At 36.7% G+C, this 14,919-nt stretch overlaps 1 protein-coding gene across 3 annotated transcripts in view; it reads left to right on the top strand.

Annotated features, from left to right (window-relative positions):
- The window catches only part of cep162 (centrosomal protein 162), a 108,155-nt gene that overhangs the window by 27,879 nt on the left and 65,357 nt on the right, over nucleotides 1–14,919 (top strand). For all 3 annotated transcript variants that reach the window (XM_052024437.1, XM_052024435.1, XM_052024436.1), the window contains 5 exons: nucleotides 2,946–3,027; nucleotides 6,307–6,577; nucleotides 9,542–9,764; nucleotides 10,502–10,671; nucleotides 13,161–13,412. In XM_052024437.1, the coding sequence (XP_051880397.1) occupies nucleotides 2,946–3,027; nucleotides 6,307–6,577; nucleotides 9,542–9,764; nucleotides 10,502–10,671; nucleotides 13,161–13,412 (998 nt within the window). The remainder of the gene's footprint in view (nucleotides 1–2,945; nucleotides 3,028–6,306; nucleotides 6,578–9,541; nucleotides 9,765–10,501; nucleotides 10,672–13,160; nucleotides 13,413–14,919) is intronic.

Below are 14,919 nucleotides of genomic sequence, written 5' to 3'. Positions count from 1 at the left end.
CTGTCTCCTCAGCTCTCTGTGGCAAGTAATTCCAAATACTTGCAACCCTCATGGTTAATCTGCCTCAGTACCGTGTTCCGGCACTATCCTTTAATTCCCTTAATATCCAGAAATCTATTGAAATATGTTTTGAAAGAATTCAATAACTGAACCTCCACATCCCTCAGGGATTAAAAAAAATACCAAGGGTTCACTACCCTCTGAATGAAGGAATTTCGGTCCTAAATGATCAACCCCTTATTTTGCTCTGCTTTTCTGTTATGTTCACCAAAGTGAATGACCTCACATTTTTCTGCCCTGAGTTCTACCTGCCACGTTTCCGCCAATGCAGGTAGCTTGTGTGTATTCTGTGAAGACTCTTTTCATCCTCTTCTATATTCACAATCCTACTTGGTTTGGTATCACCAACAAACTTGGAAAGATGACATTTGGTCCTTTCAGTCAAGTTATTGATAAAGATGGTGAATAATAGGGGCCCTGGCACCGATCCCTGCAGTACTCCACTATCACAGAGGGATCAAAAATCAGATCACTGGAAGAACTCAGTGGGTCAAGCAGCATCTGTGGAGGCAAAAGATGTAAATCAACATTTCAGGTTGAGGCCCTGCATCAGGACTGATGATTGCACCTTTTTGCCTCCACAAATGCTGCTTGACTTGCTAAGTTCTTCCAATATTCTGTTTTTTGTTCCAGATACCAGCATCTGTGGTATCTTTTGTCTTCATCGCAGAAGAATCTGTTTATTCCCACTCTTTCTTTCTTTAAAATGCCTGAAAATTATAGTGTTCAGATCTTGTTGACCAACCTCTTTTGTGTGGGACTTTATCAAAAACCTTCAAAAAATCCATATTTACCACATCTGGTTCCCCTTATTTATTGTGCTAGGCATATCCTTTAGAATTCAACTAAATAAATCACTTTACCTTTCTTAAAGCTATGTTAAACCTAAATACGGTCACATGGACTAAGTAAGGTCAAGTCTTTCGATTTACTCCTGTAAATAGAATAAGGATTTCTCCCAATACTTAATGGTCCCAAGAGCTCTGTAACCAGGATGATACAAGGTCATTTGAATCCGGCAACCACATGGTTTGCAACTTGATCCTTTTGTCGTGTTCAGTCAAATCATTGATATAGACAATGTGTCTAAACAATTGCTGTACAGAGAAATAAGCAAAATTCTTTTGATCCATTCTCCATGCAAATTGCAAAGGAAAGCTTGGGGTCTCTACAGACCTCGCGTCACACAACTGTCCTAGTTAATTCATTATATTGTAGTAACAGCCATTGTGAACAAGAGCCTCAGTAGTGAGGTGCATGACAACAATTTAAACTATTTATCATCAAAGATTTTGCTCAACATCCTCTGCTCATCACATCTTCACTCAAGACTAACTATCTTGTTTCACAATGTGGCAAATGTGGGGTCAACAGGCATAAAGCACACATTCTGCATTTTAAGAAGAAGCTTAAAAAAAATACAGTACCAAATTCTACTCTTGCATATTAAACTAAAACCTGAGAGTAAACAATATTAACTGTTTCTTTATGTGCACTTGTACAAACTGAGATATGCCATTTATGATTAAAAAGCAAGCAAAATCCTCATAGAAGATTAAACAATTTCTGACCCTTTGTACATATGCACACATGACAAGGCTATCTTACTACAGTAAATATTGACCATGTAGATTAAAACCTGTTGGAAAGTTGTTGGAAAGGAAAAAGTTTAGCAGTGTGGAAATCACAGAAGTAGGTAAGTTTTTTGATATGTCACCTTTTAGTAAACCATTATAGTTGTCAGGTTATAGAAAATCCTGAACTAGAAATCAAAATATTGATTCAAAGTCAATAATTTGTTTTTGAAATTATCTATAAAGATAGTTGGTTCTTCTTCTTAGTTTAGGTGTATTTATTATATGTCACCTATTCTTTATCTGCTGCTATTTGTAGTTGCATGAGGATATTACCTTTGTGCACTGATGCTGCTCAGCTTTAAGGTTTGATCATAAAAAGAAACCTTCTTAAACCCACACTTCACAGTTCCCTCTATAAACCTTTGGGTAGCTTTGTTCTCTTTTGTTGCACAAGATCCTTTGTCAAACTTAAGTCTTTGACCAAGCTTCTGCCTACCCATTTTAATATTCACTGCCTTGGCTTGGGATCCACGTATAACTTAATTGCATTTCTGTGCAGTCCTTGGACATTTTTATATGATGTACATAATATATATGTGGATGCTGCTATTTTTCTATTATTAAAATATTGTCTTTATCTCAACTGCTTACTTTCCCTCCTGTCTGTGAGGGATTTGAATGGCCAAAACCATGACAGTCCTTTACTATATCAATATATATATAAACATATACTGAAGGAAGATTTACTGAAAATAACCCAATCTACATTTGTAGATTCCCCATCTCCCCTCTTTCTTTCCAGTCCTGATGAAGGGTCTTTACACAAAACATTGACTGTCCATTTCCCTCTATAGATGCTGCCTGACCCGCTGAATTCCTCCAGTATTTTGTGTGTTGCTCCAAATTTATAGCATCTGCAGTCTTTCTTGTGTCTCCAATCTACATTGTGCCATCTGCTACTATATTTCTTCCTTCAGTTGGAAGGAATGGATGGTATAGAGTGATGAAATGTAATTGGCATACTAACTCAACAGCGGCTTCTATATTAGGTTTAGTATGCTAATTTTATGTGTTTTTTTTAATTAGAGCTCTTTTTATATTAAATATTAATGCTCAGTACAGCTTGTATAATTTGGGCAAAGTACTTGGAAATGAATTATAGTCAAAATTATTTAGCTTTCTCAGGTATCGTTAATATTTTAAAATACTTTTAGTAATAGGTTGGCTCACTTGGTAGCACTCTCAACATTGAGTCATTCAATAAAATGTTCAAGCTCCACACTACTTAAATTGCACATTATTTTTAAGATTTGCCTACAGTGGAAGAACTAATGAAACCTATCAAAGGGGAAGCTCCATTTCCAAGAGGATTTGACTTGCATTCAGTAAGGTACTGCTTTTTGGTTATCTTTATTATGTGTTTATCTGACTGGGCCAGTAGTATGCACATGTTATGTGTTTGTTATCTTTAGTACAAAATATGGCATTTCACTCTGAAGTGTTGCACCAGGATATGTATTAGGTTCTACAGAGGCTGAGAGCAGGTTCTAAAAATTTTGGGTACTTGATTTTTTTTTTCAGTTTTTATTTTTGTTTCTGTTCAGGAATGATTTTTCAGTTTTTATAAACATCTGGAAAAAATGGGCACTCTTAGTTATTGTTAAAAAGTGAGATGCATCATTTTTCAGTCTCTATAATACAGAAATAAAGAAAAATAAGTGAGAATAAAAATTACAGACTTGTTCAAGCTTCACCTTCATTTTTTTTCTTCATCAGAATCTTAAGTTTCTCCTTATGATCGCATGCACCTTTTGGTTTTTTTGCCTGTGCATTTCTGGCCTCTTTCATCACTGTCATGCGACTATTCAGTTTTAATAAGCATTTGGAAAACCACATTCAGCATTCTTAAAACAAAGTGCATGAAAATGTAAATTTTGCATCATTGACATTTATTGCTGGCATGTAGTTTCATCAGTGGAAGGACACCAGAGATGACTGTGGGTGCAAGAAAAGCCATTCTTGTCTATCTGCCAATGGCTAGGTAGATAAAAATGGAATTTCTCGACAACAGTGGAGAGGCATTGGAGGAGGATAGCATGGGCAGCCATGTCAAAGGTTGCAGTCAGGTCTGGAAAGTTACTTATTTTTGTAACAATCACTTTGGGTGTCAGCAGTGACTGATAGGAAAAATTCCACTTCTATGGAAGGGCTTGAAATCTCATTGGAATGATTCAAAAAAAGGAGTTCCAAGGGAGGTGGTCTCAAGTTTGGATGGTTACATCTGATTCAAAGACTCTATTAGGTCTGTGCAGTTCTGTGCCAGGTTGCTCAGTGAGGATGAGATTGTAGGTCATCTTCCTTGTTTCTCTCCATATGGGCTGTCTGTCTTGTGGTGGTGTTATTGAGCTGCTTTTGATAATGGATTTTGAAGTTTCCATCTGTGCTTTCCATTGTACATATGTGCTTTTGCAGTTCTCACTGTTTCTTCTACGTGGTGTTCTACATAGAGTACGAATCCCTCAGTTAAAGGAGGGCAGTAGGTGATACTTTCCTATGTTTGCCCTGGTGTCGTGAATCTTCATGGGTGTCAGTCAATGTTGAGGGCACTTCCCAACTATATGCCAATGCACTCAACTATCAGCCAAAGTTTTGGACCACTGTCTGAATAAGAGTAAGTCACTCACTCCCTTGAGCCTGTTCTGACATTTAATAAGATCATGATTGCTCTAGTGATTGTAACCACTACTCCAGATTTGTATCTATCCAGGGTAATGTTTCAGCCCTTGCTTATCAAGAATATATCAGTGTCTGCCTTAAAAATATTCCAGGTCCTCATCCCATTTACCAACCACTTAAAGGCAGTCCAGGTCACCCATTTGCAATGTGTCACACTCCCCATTATATGCCGTTTAAGGATAGATTCTGGTGTCTTTTTGCAGCATGTACCATTCTCCTTTAGTTGTTTAAATAGTAGTGAAGTACAGATGTTTGCAGCATTGTCACCTTCCCTTTTTACCACCTTTTCAGTGGCACGCTGGTGTGACTATTTAAAGTGCAGCAGGTTCTCCTCTTACATATTTTTTGTAATGGCAGATTGGGGGAAAAAATTTTGCTGTGTGTACTGTTTGCCTTTTCCCACAATTTAGTGGCAATCACAGACACCTTTTGCAGTGTGTCACATTCCTATGTACCCATCATTTAATGGTGGACTAGGACCCTGCAGCATCCTACATTCTGCTTCACTCAGTTTAAATGTATCCTAGAGTGGCCATTTGCTGTTCGTCACTCTCCTTCACTTACTATTTAATGGCTTGCTGGTCAGACATTTTGGTAGATGGGACAATAAATATGACTGTTAAGGTATTGGTTAACAACTCTAGCAATTTTAACAATTTTCCCCAGACGCTTATGAGGAGGACTTTGAAGTCCACTTCATGGAGTTGACTGTGTTGAAAATGCCTTGATCATGTCCACTTCCTTTGTTTAGGTTGATGCTGGTGTCAAATTTTGTTTTTACTATGTTTTATCATAGTAGTCTCATTCAAGTTTTTAACTTAATCATTCATTGAATGTGAATGTTGCTCATAAAGCCAGCATTTATTATGTTTCCATAATTACCCCTGAACCTAGGCAACAGTTAAGAGGAAACACCTGAGTGGGTCTAGAGTCATATTGAGTAAAAATGGCAGATTTCCTTGAAGGACATTGGGAACTAGATGTGTTTTTATGATAATTCAATAGTTTTGTGGTTACCATTACTATGATTTATGCTGCCATGGCAAGATTCATACTCGTCTCTGAGTCAGTGGTCCAGAACTCCGGCTGCTAGACCAGTAACTTAACCATTATGCTACTGTACTCCATTAGTAGTTTGCGAGGTTATTTCAAAAATTATTATTCAGCCATATTGTTAGGGGTCTAGATCTGCATACAGTATAGGCCTGATTACCTAGGATAGGGTGTTTCCTAACTAGCCAGGCAGCCTAACAATCCAATAGTTTTGTGGTCACTGACAAATGTTTTTATTTCACATTATTAATAAACTGAATTTAAATTCCCTTGTTACTGCAGTGCGATTTGCCACAGGACTACTAGTTCAGCAATTTAGCCAATGAACAAGCATTTTCATTACTAGAAGAGACCACCATCTACCATTTAACCAATTGTATTGCATTTTTTTCCTATCATAAGCCTTCAATTGTTTTCTCTGTCATATAACAATCTGATTTTCTTTCGAATTCACTTATACTTGTAGTTTTCCTAAGTGTTCATTTTTTGGTTAAATCTATACTGCTCATTCCCATCCAAGAGCTTGAATACAATGGTTTGATTGACAAGTGCTGTTATCAACAGCACAAGCCTGTTTTATCTCTCCATAGTTCAGTACTGGCAAAAATCTGGTCTAGAAACAGTAACAAGACATTTTACAAATGCTAGTAGACCTGATTATGTTTTTGTAAGCACTTTCATATTTTCCATTTTTGATTTAATTAGCCTTAGTATTTTTTTTGAATCAATAGATTTCCATATTCTGGCTTTTTGCCAGAAATCTTTCTTTTTTCCTGTAAGGGATCAAGAGCAAGTAATTTTACTTAACTTTTGGTTAGGCATTTACATCCAGATTATACAGATACAATGTCATTATTTTCATCATCTCTTCCTTTTGTAGTACAAATGAAGTTGCAGAAATGTCCAGTAAACCGATGTTGAAGGATTCCAACAGTCCAGGTCTTTTTCAATCACAGTTTAATAATTTATGTGAAATACCCAACACGTACAAAGAATTATCTGAGAGATCAATGAAGGAAAATGCAAACCACATGAGTACAATTTCTGATGATGCTGTGGAAGCCTTAATTAATGACATTAAATTCAATTCTGCAATCAAACACAGTCTCATAGCTTCCACTTCACAAGTTGTTTCTCACCGAGATGATCAGGTACACCTGATTTAATATTATGTATTATGCAAACATTTACTTTGGACCTATGTGCTTAGATACGCTCAGTAATATGTTATGAGATAATTTGCATTTATCTTTCATTTTTATTTTTCTCTTTTGTTTTCAGTTTTGTGTCATCTGATGATGCTGGAGGACAAAATGTTTTCTTATTTTGGTCCTGTAGTCTGTTCCCATGCCAATTTTTTGCAAGGCAGATGAAAATTGAGTTTGACAGAATTCAGTGCTCTAACAATTTATGCTAATATCAGAAAGGTTCCAGACAATGCATTGTAATACTTCTAGCAAGTATCTTTGTGTGCTAGAAGTTGTATGGTCCTTCATCTATCTCCTCTCTATGGTCTAATGAATGTGTGTGAAATTGCATTAATGCTTGCAATATAAATGCAAGTTATACTTTGAATACTTTTGAATGCTGAAATTTGTAAAAGTCCCTATAAAAGCACTAGTCTTTTGAGATTATTTTGAGCACAGACTTTTTTTTCTCATGTGGTATTTGATGACAAATACTAATCAACAGACGAGCCGCTATACTGAATAAGGATTTACATTATATCTGAAACAACGGATTTATTCAGCAATGGATTGTTTTCCTTTGAAAGGAAGGAAACATGCTACTTTTTAAAAAAAATTCACAGTTGGAGTTCTCAATTTTGCAACGGAGAGGTAATTATTTGTTAATTAATGGCTTCCAAGTGAAATCCGAGCAGAGGCAGACGGATGGGATTGAGGCATTGCACTGTTTTACCAAATTGAATTTTGGAGCCTAAGGGGCTGCCGAGCCCGCTTTTGTTCTTATTTAATAAACCTTTGTAGGGTGTAATTTGGTATTTAATAGAAGTATAGACTTTGCTTTTAATACGCTGCTAACATTTTATAAACAAATGTTTCCAACTCACTGCTCATCTGACTGAGAAGTTGGATGATGGGATGAAATTTTATCTATTGACAGCTGGAACTGAAATTGTATTGAGGAATCATTGAAATATACAGTAGACTAGATGGCCAATCAGTTCATCATGTCTGAGAAAGAACCACCAAGACCAATCCTACTTTCTAGCTCTTGATTCATATCCTTATAGGTTATGGGATACAAGATGTCTATCGAGTTATGCATGAGTTCTTGCTACAACTATCTTTTTAGGCTTTTTCACTAGTTTGGTGAAAAATTATTTCCTCAACCCTCCTGTATTACTTCTACATTACCAAAAATCTATTCCCCTGGTTATTTACCACACTGCTGAGGAAATTGTTCCTTCCTTTTCATTTAATATAGGTCTCATAATTTTATATTTCTTGATTTGCTTTCCCCTTGGTTTCCCTCTGGTCTAAAGGAAATAAGTCCAGCCTAGCCAGTATTTCTATCCATGGCTGGAAACTTTTCCATCTAGGGCAATATCCTCATAAATATTCTTTGATCTCTGTTATGCTATCACATCCATCTGCAATGTGGTGATTAAAACTACATGCAATACACTTGCTGTTGCTTGCTTATTGTTTTGTACAGTTCCAACATAATCTCCAAACTCTTTTATTCTACAGTTTGGCCAATAAAAGAAAGCATCCCATGTTCCTCCTTAGCCACGTCTACCTGCCTTGCTACCTTTTGAAATCTGTGGAAAATCAGATCCTTCTCCTCCTCTATACTGAATATCCTATCATTTATAATATGTTATCATACTTTGGTTGGATTCCCAAAATGCTTCACTGCATTTTTCTGCATTGAAATCTTCTTACCTGACTTGGTAATTGATATCTTCATTGAATCTACAGATCTACCCTATCAACAACATTGCTAATTTTTGGGTCATGAACCACGTTGAATTCCAACTCGTAAATACTATCAAAGAAAGCAAGGGACTGTAATTGACAGTCACTTAAAATACTCATCCACCATCACATTTTGCTTCCTACCACTGAGTCAGTTTTGAATCCAACATCACTTTTCCTTTGGATCCTTTGCATTTTTAATTTTTGTAGTCAGTTTGTAGTGTGATCTTGCCAAATGCCTTGCTGAAATCTATAGAGACTATGTCAGATCCACTACTCTTATTAAGCCTTTTGTTTATACCTCAGAAAATTCAATATTTAGTCAAAGTTGAACTTCACTTAACAAATTCATGCGGACTGATGTTGATTAATCTGTACCTTTCTAAATGGTGATATATAACGCTCAGAAAATTTCCCAATACTGCCGATGTAAGAGTGGCTGCCTGTACTAATTTGGTCTATTTCTATCTCACTTTTCAAACAATGCTACCTTGTTAGTAATTCTGTGAATCAAGTACAGATAGTTGGAATGTTTTTTCTAAAGTTGTTATGTAATTGGAAATTATTGTTACAAATTTTCTTTCTCTTTGCAAGAGCAAAGTACCTGAGAAATATCTATTGGTTCCAAGTAGGTTTAAGTCCACAGCAGCAAACTAACAAAAATATGTTGTTATCTGATACCAAGCCCCATTTATACTCTCAAGTTATAAAGATAATCATTGTGAACAAGTTAAAATGAATTAAGGTCAGGTTCTATCAATGTTCGAAAGTAAAAAGAACTACCACAACCATCTCTCATATTGTTGACAACAGAAAAGATTCCTCTATCATCAGCTCCTGAGGCCCAAAAAAATACTGAGTGATATGCAGTAGAGATACCTATATTTTACAAAAGCAGTAAGAACTCTTTGAGTCACTCAGTCAGCATCTTTTTTGGTATTGTTTTATAATAGAAACCATTTGATCTAATGGTTGATTTAATCTCGGGTCTTGCCATAATTGTGGGATTAAAGGCTAGTTTACAAGTATAATATTTTGTTTGAGTTGTCTTTATATCTCAATAATATTAATTGTACACCATATATAGACCAATGATATTGCAGTTGTTTTAGTGGGATTTATTGATTTTCACCTCTCATGGAATAATGCCATTCAATTGTTACTGCTGTGCAGATTTCTGCCAAGACCAAAAGCCCTAAGGTAAGAAACAAGAAGCACTTTGGTGGAAACTATGCATCTGTCAAAAGTTCAGGATATGGCAAAGTTGGTCCAATAAAGAAAGATCCGCTTGGTGCTGGTGAAAAACAAGCCCATTTGTCTCCTACAAAACAAACTGTGCCAATTAAGGGTGTTAAAGCCAGATCCCCATCTGACCATACAAAAGGCAAACCAAAAGGTAAGGTCCCTTCTTGCAGTCTGAAAAAGTGTGGAGATGATATTTATTTTGAAATGTTGTCAACTGTGGGGGTGTTGATTTTATTCTCCTCTTAATTCTTGGAGACTGGGCGCTGTTGGCAAATTGAGCATTTATTGTCTCCCCTAGTGATCTTTGAGATAAAGATGCACAGCTGTTTTGAACAACTGCAAACTATGTGTGAAAGGTACTCCCCTATTAGATAGGGTCTATGAGGAATTTAATTCATTATCAATGAATGAATATTGAAATATAACCAAGTTTTTAAGTACTTTAAAATATTTAGTGAATTAAAATACTTACAGTTATATTTTTATATGCAACAATTGCCAGGATTAAATTCCTTCCTCCATGTTATTAGTCAGTGGCATGTTTCGTTGTTTCTGGAAACCCAGTCAAACATCTGCTGTTGGAAACAAATGAGTATCTTAATTATTGAAAACACTAAAGATTCTGATGTTAGTTGGACATTGCCACTGCTGAGATGCTTGTTGAGAATGATCCTAGGAAGTATTATATAAGATGCATTTTAAAAGTAGCATCATTTGATTCAGTGTTCTATTTTCAGTCTGATCATGTTCATCTTTTTATATTATGTTAGTCATTTTTTTTGTCAACATGACTGATTTTTTTTCCCCTCAAATCTTCAATCATGCCTTTTATGCTAAAATGATCACTGTTCATAATTTGTACTTTATTTTTCTCCCTTTCTCAAATAGGACAGTTACTTACCACACAGACAATCAGATCAGAAAAACGAAAATCTGCTGAAAATAACTTTGAAAATGCATTGTTTACCTCAGTGCAGTCATTCACAGCACAGCTTCAGCAACAGGCGAACAGTAGGCCAAATCATGCAAAATCACTCAGTGGCCATGCACCAGAACAGGTAAAACAATATGCTTTTAGTTTAAAGTTGAGAAAAAGTCCAGAAGAAATGGTAGGGGCGGGTACAATTATAACATTTAAATGGCACTTAGACAAGTACAGTACATGGAAAGAAAAGGTATAGATGGATATGTGCCAAATGCAGGCAAATGGGACTAGCTCAGGTAGGCATCTCGGGCTGCATGTATGAGTTGGGCCAAAGGGCCTGTTTCTGTGCTGCATGACTCTGACTCTAAAACTAATCATGTATAAAGGAATATATGATATATTCCTTAATACACTGTACATACTACATGCCTAATCATAATAAATTAAACCAAAGGACCATTAGGACTGTATAAGTGTATACGGTGGCATGCAAAAGTTTGGGCACCCTAGTCAAAATTTCTGTTACTGTGAATAGCTAAGCGAATAAAAGATGACCTGATTTCCAACAAGCATAAAGTTAAAGATGACACGTTTCTTTAATATTTTAAGCAAGATTACTTTTTTATTTCTATTTTTACAGTTTCAAAATAACAAAAAAGGAAAAGGGCCCAAAGCAAAAGTTTGGGCACCCTGCATGGTCAGTACTTAGTAACACCCCCCTTGGCAAGTATCACAGCTTGTAAACGCTTTCTGTAGCCAGCTAAGAGTCTTTCTTTCAATTCTTGTTTGGGGGATTTTTGCCCATTCTTCCTTGCAAAAGGCTTCTAGTTCTGTGAGATTTTTGGGCCGTCTTGCGTGCACTGCTCTTTTGAGGTCTATCCACAGATTTTCGATGATGTTTAGGTCAGGGGACTGTGAGGGCCATGGCAAAACCTTCAGCTTGTGCCTCTTGAGGTAGTCCATTGTGGACTTTGAGATGTGTTTAGGATCATTATCCTGTTGTAGAAGCCATCCTCTTTTCATCTTCAGCTTTTTTTTTAACAGATGGTGTGATGTTTGCTTCCAGAATTTGCTGGTATTCAATTGAATTCATTCTTCCTTCTACCAGTGAAATGTTCCCCGAGCCACTGGCTGCAACACAAGCCCAAAGCACGATTGATCCACCCCCGTGCTTAACAGTTGGAAAGGTGTTCTTTTCATGAAATTCTGCACCCCTTTTTCTCCAAACATACCTTTGCTCATTGCGGCCAAAAAGTTATATTTTAACTGCATCGGTCCACAGGACTTGTTTCCAAAACGCATCAGGCTTGTTTAGATGTTCCTTTGCAAACTTCTGACACTGAATTTCGTGGTGAGGACGCAGGAAAGGTTTTCTTCTGATGACTCTTCCATGAAGGTCATATTTGTGCAGGTGTCACTGCACAGTAGAACAGTGCACCACCACTCCAGAGTCTGCTAAATCTTCCTGATTCTTTTGCAGTCAGTTGAGGGTTTTGATGTGCCTTTCTAGCAATCCTACGAGCAGTTCTCTCGGAACACTTTCTTGGTCTTCCGGACCTCCACTGTTTCTGTTAACTGTCATTTCTTAATTACATTACGAACTGAGGAAGCGGCTACCTGAAAATGCTTTGCTATCTTCTTATAGCCTTCTCCTGCTTTGTGGGCATCATTTATTTTAATTTTCAGAGTGCTAGGCAGGTGCTTAGAGGAGCCCATGGCTGCTGATTGTTGTGACAAGGTTTGAGGAGTCAGGGTATTTATACAGCTTTAAAATTTGCATCACCTGGCCTTTCCTAACGATGACTGTGAACAAGCCATAGCCCTAACAAGCCAATGAAGGTCTGAGACCTTGGTAAAAGTTATCTGAGAGCTCAAATCTCTTGGGGTGCCCAAACTTTTGCATGGTGCTCCTTTCCTTTTTTTTTAAACTCTAAAATTGTACAAAACAAAAATAATACACTAATCTTGCTGAAAATGTTGAAAAGAATGTTTCATCTTTAACTTTATGACTTTTGGAGATCAGTTCATCTTCTACTCACTTAACTATTCACAGTAACAGAAATTTTGACCAGGGGTGCCCAAACTTTTGCATGCCACTGTAAAAATTATTAAAATTATGAGGGGCATAGATAGAATGGACAAGCAATATCTTTTTCCCATTATTGAGCAATCCAATACCAGAAGGCATGCATTTAAGGTGAGAGGGGGTAGGTTCAGAACAGACGTGAGGACTATGTTTTTTTACTGAGAGAGTGGTGGATGCCTGGAATGCGTTACCTGATAGGGTGGTGGAGGCAAATTCGTTGGGGAGGGGGGAGGCAAATTCGTTGGGGAGGGGGGGCTTTTAAGAGGTGCTTGGATAGACACTTGAATGAGAGGAAGATAGAGGGATATGGGCATTCTGTAGGAGGGATTAGCTATGTTGGCAAAACACTGTGGGCCGAAGGGCCTGTTCTGTGCTGTACTGTCCTATGACTCCCACAATATTGAGTTTAAAATAAAACTCAATTCAGCGTTTGCTAATGAGTCAGCATCAAGATGACTGATTTGCAATGTGGTGACAACCTGTAAGGTCAGAAGATATAGTATGTATATTTCCTAAAATATCATCATTTTAAACAGTTAATTACAAGAGATGATGAAGAGATTTCAAAAGGAAATAGATGGAGTTTGCCAGAGCCCAGTAATGTATGTAGGGAGCTTGTCCTACTACAAAAACTAGAAGAAGCACATGAGAAATGGAATGCCGAGCACAGCCTGGTTGAGAAGTTGAAAGAAAAGCTGGAAATGAAAGAAGAGGAACTTGTTGGCAAGAATGAAGAACTGAAGAAACTTCCTCAACTGAATGAGGAAATTTATATGCTTCAAGCAAAGGTATATCTGGTTTGCATTGTTCTCAGAAACTACATTTACAAGCTGAAGAAACAGTATGAAATGTGTTTAGAGATGTAATGGATTATATAAATTTGAATCATTTCATATCTTCAGTTTTTTCACATCTGATTAAATAATGCATTGTTGATATAGAAGGAACTAGAGTTTAGGAACAGTTATACTGTTGCCTTGAACATTTGGACTCTGAACTGTTCTACTTAGAAACAAACTAAATAAGAAAACAGTCACGGCTAACGATCAGCATAATCCAAATTTGACAAATTTATTGTTTGATACATCATGTATAACAAAATAATTTTACATTTAGCTGTTTGGGTAGTCCATCTGGTAAACTAGACCTTTATAATTAAAACCCAGAGCCAACACCACCCCCCACCCCGTCTTGTTGCATTTTGTTGCATGTAATTTTTCGTCTCAGCTTATCTGCCTGGCGCATTATTCTAAACATTGCCACCATGCCCCGAAATCTGATTTAAATGTGCTTTTCAGCATTTTCAGTGTGTGATTGAAAGGGCATTCATGCTGATTATCATCCTCATTTTTTTTTCTCTCCACATGTGCTGCATGACCTGTTAAGTATTTCCATCATTTTTCAGTTATTATTTCACATTTCCAGCATCTGGAGTAAATTGCTTTGGAATGTTCTACATATTTGACTTGGTTATTTTGCCTGTTTTCTTTCACAGCAGTGAAACTTGTGCTTCTCTGATCTCGTGGCTTATTCCCTAATCCTGATTTGTACTTGCAATCAGTGATGCTTCTATGCTGTCCAGTGCGCACACATTGTTTGTGCTGCATTTACCTGCACATAACAGCCAAAGTTTTTTTCCTAGTCTCCCTCTGCCATTTACTGTATAAATTTGTTTCGTGATTTTTTAAAATAAAAAATACATGATAGTTTAATTAGCCGTGAATTGATCCCATAGTTGATTTTAAATCCCAGTTTCAAATGTTTCTTTAAAAAAAATCCTGCTTCTGCTGTAATGCCTACTTCCATATGATCAGCAAATTTGGCCAGCTTATGACTGATTTCAACAACCAGTTCATTTATTATACATACTTTGAAAATAATATGTCTATAATCACTCCTGTCTTCATGACTCCACTTTGGATATTTCCCCAGTCTCATTTTACACCTTTCCCAAATGATTCTGATTCCTAAATCTATTACCAAAAATATTACCAGCATTTACCTTAAATTCTTTTAATATTTAGTTCTTTGGGAAAATTCGTACTATTTTAATTGGCTATTTATTTTCACTTGGAACAATGCCCAAAGCTATTGAAAATCGACATAGCTTTTATCTGTACTGCTCTCCAAAAACAAATTAAGGAGATTCGTTGGATGTGATCTTTGCTTTTTGGTAAATGTTGATTTCCCTGTAAAGGATTCTTATAATTAGATGAAAATCAGGGAGTCATGAAGGGAATGGTTCCTTCAAAATGCCGAAAGGAGAGGGGAAGGGAAAATGTGTCTGGTGGTGGA

This window comes from Pristis pectinata, chromosome 10 (genome assembly GCF_009764475.1).
Source record: "Pristis pectinata isolate sPriPec2 chromosome 10, sPriPec2.1.pri, whole genome shotgun sequence".
Lineage (NCBI taxonomy): Eukaryota > Metazoa > Chordata > Chondrichthyes > Rhinopristiformes > Pristidae > Pristis > Pristis pectinata.
The sequence above is the reverse complement of the archived record's forward strand: the minus strand, read 5'-3'. Positions and strand labels throughout refer to the sequence as shown.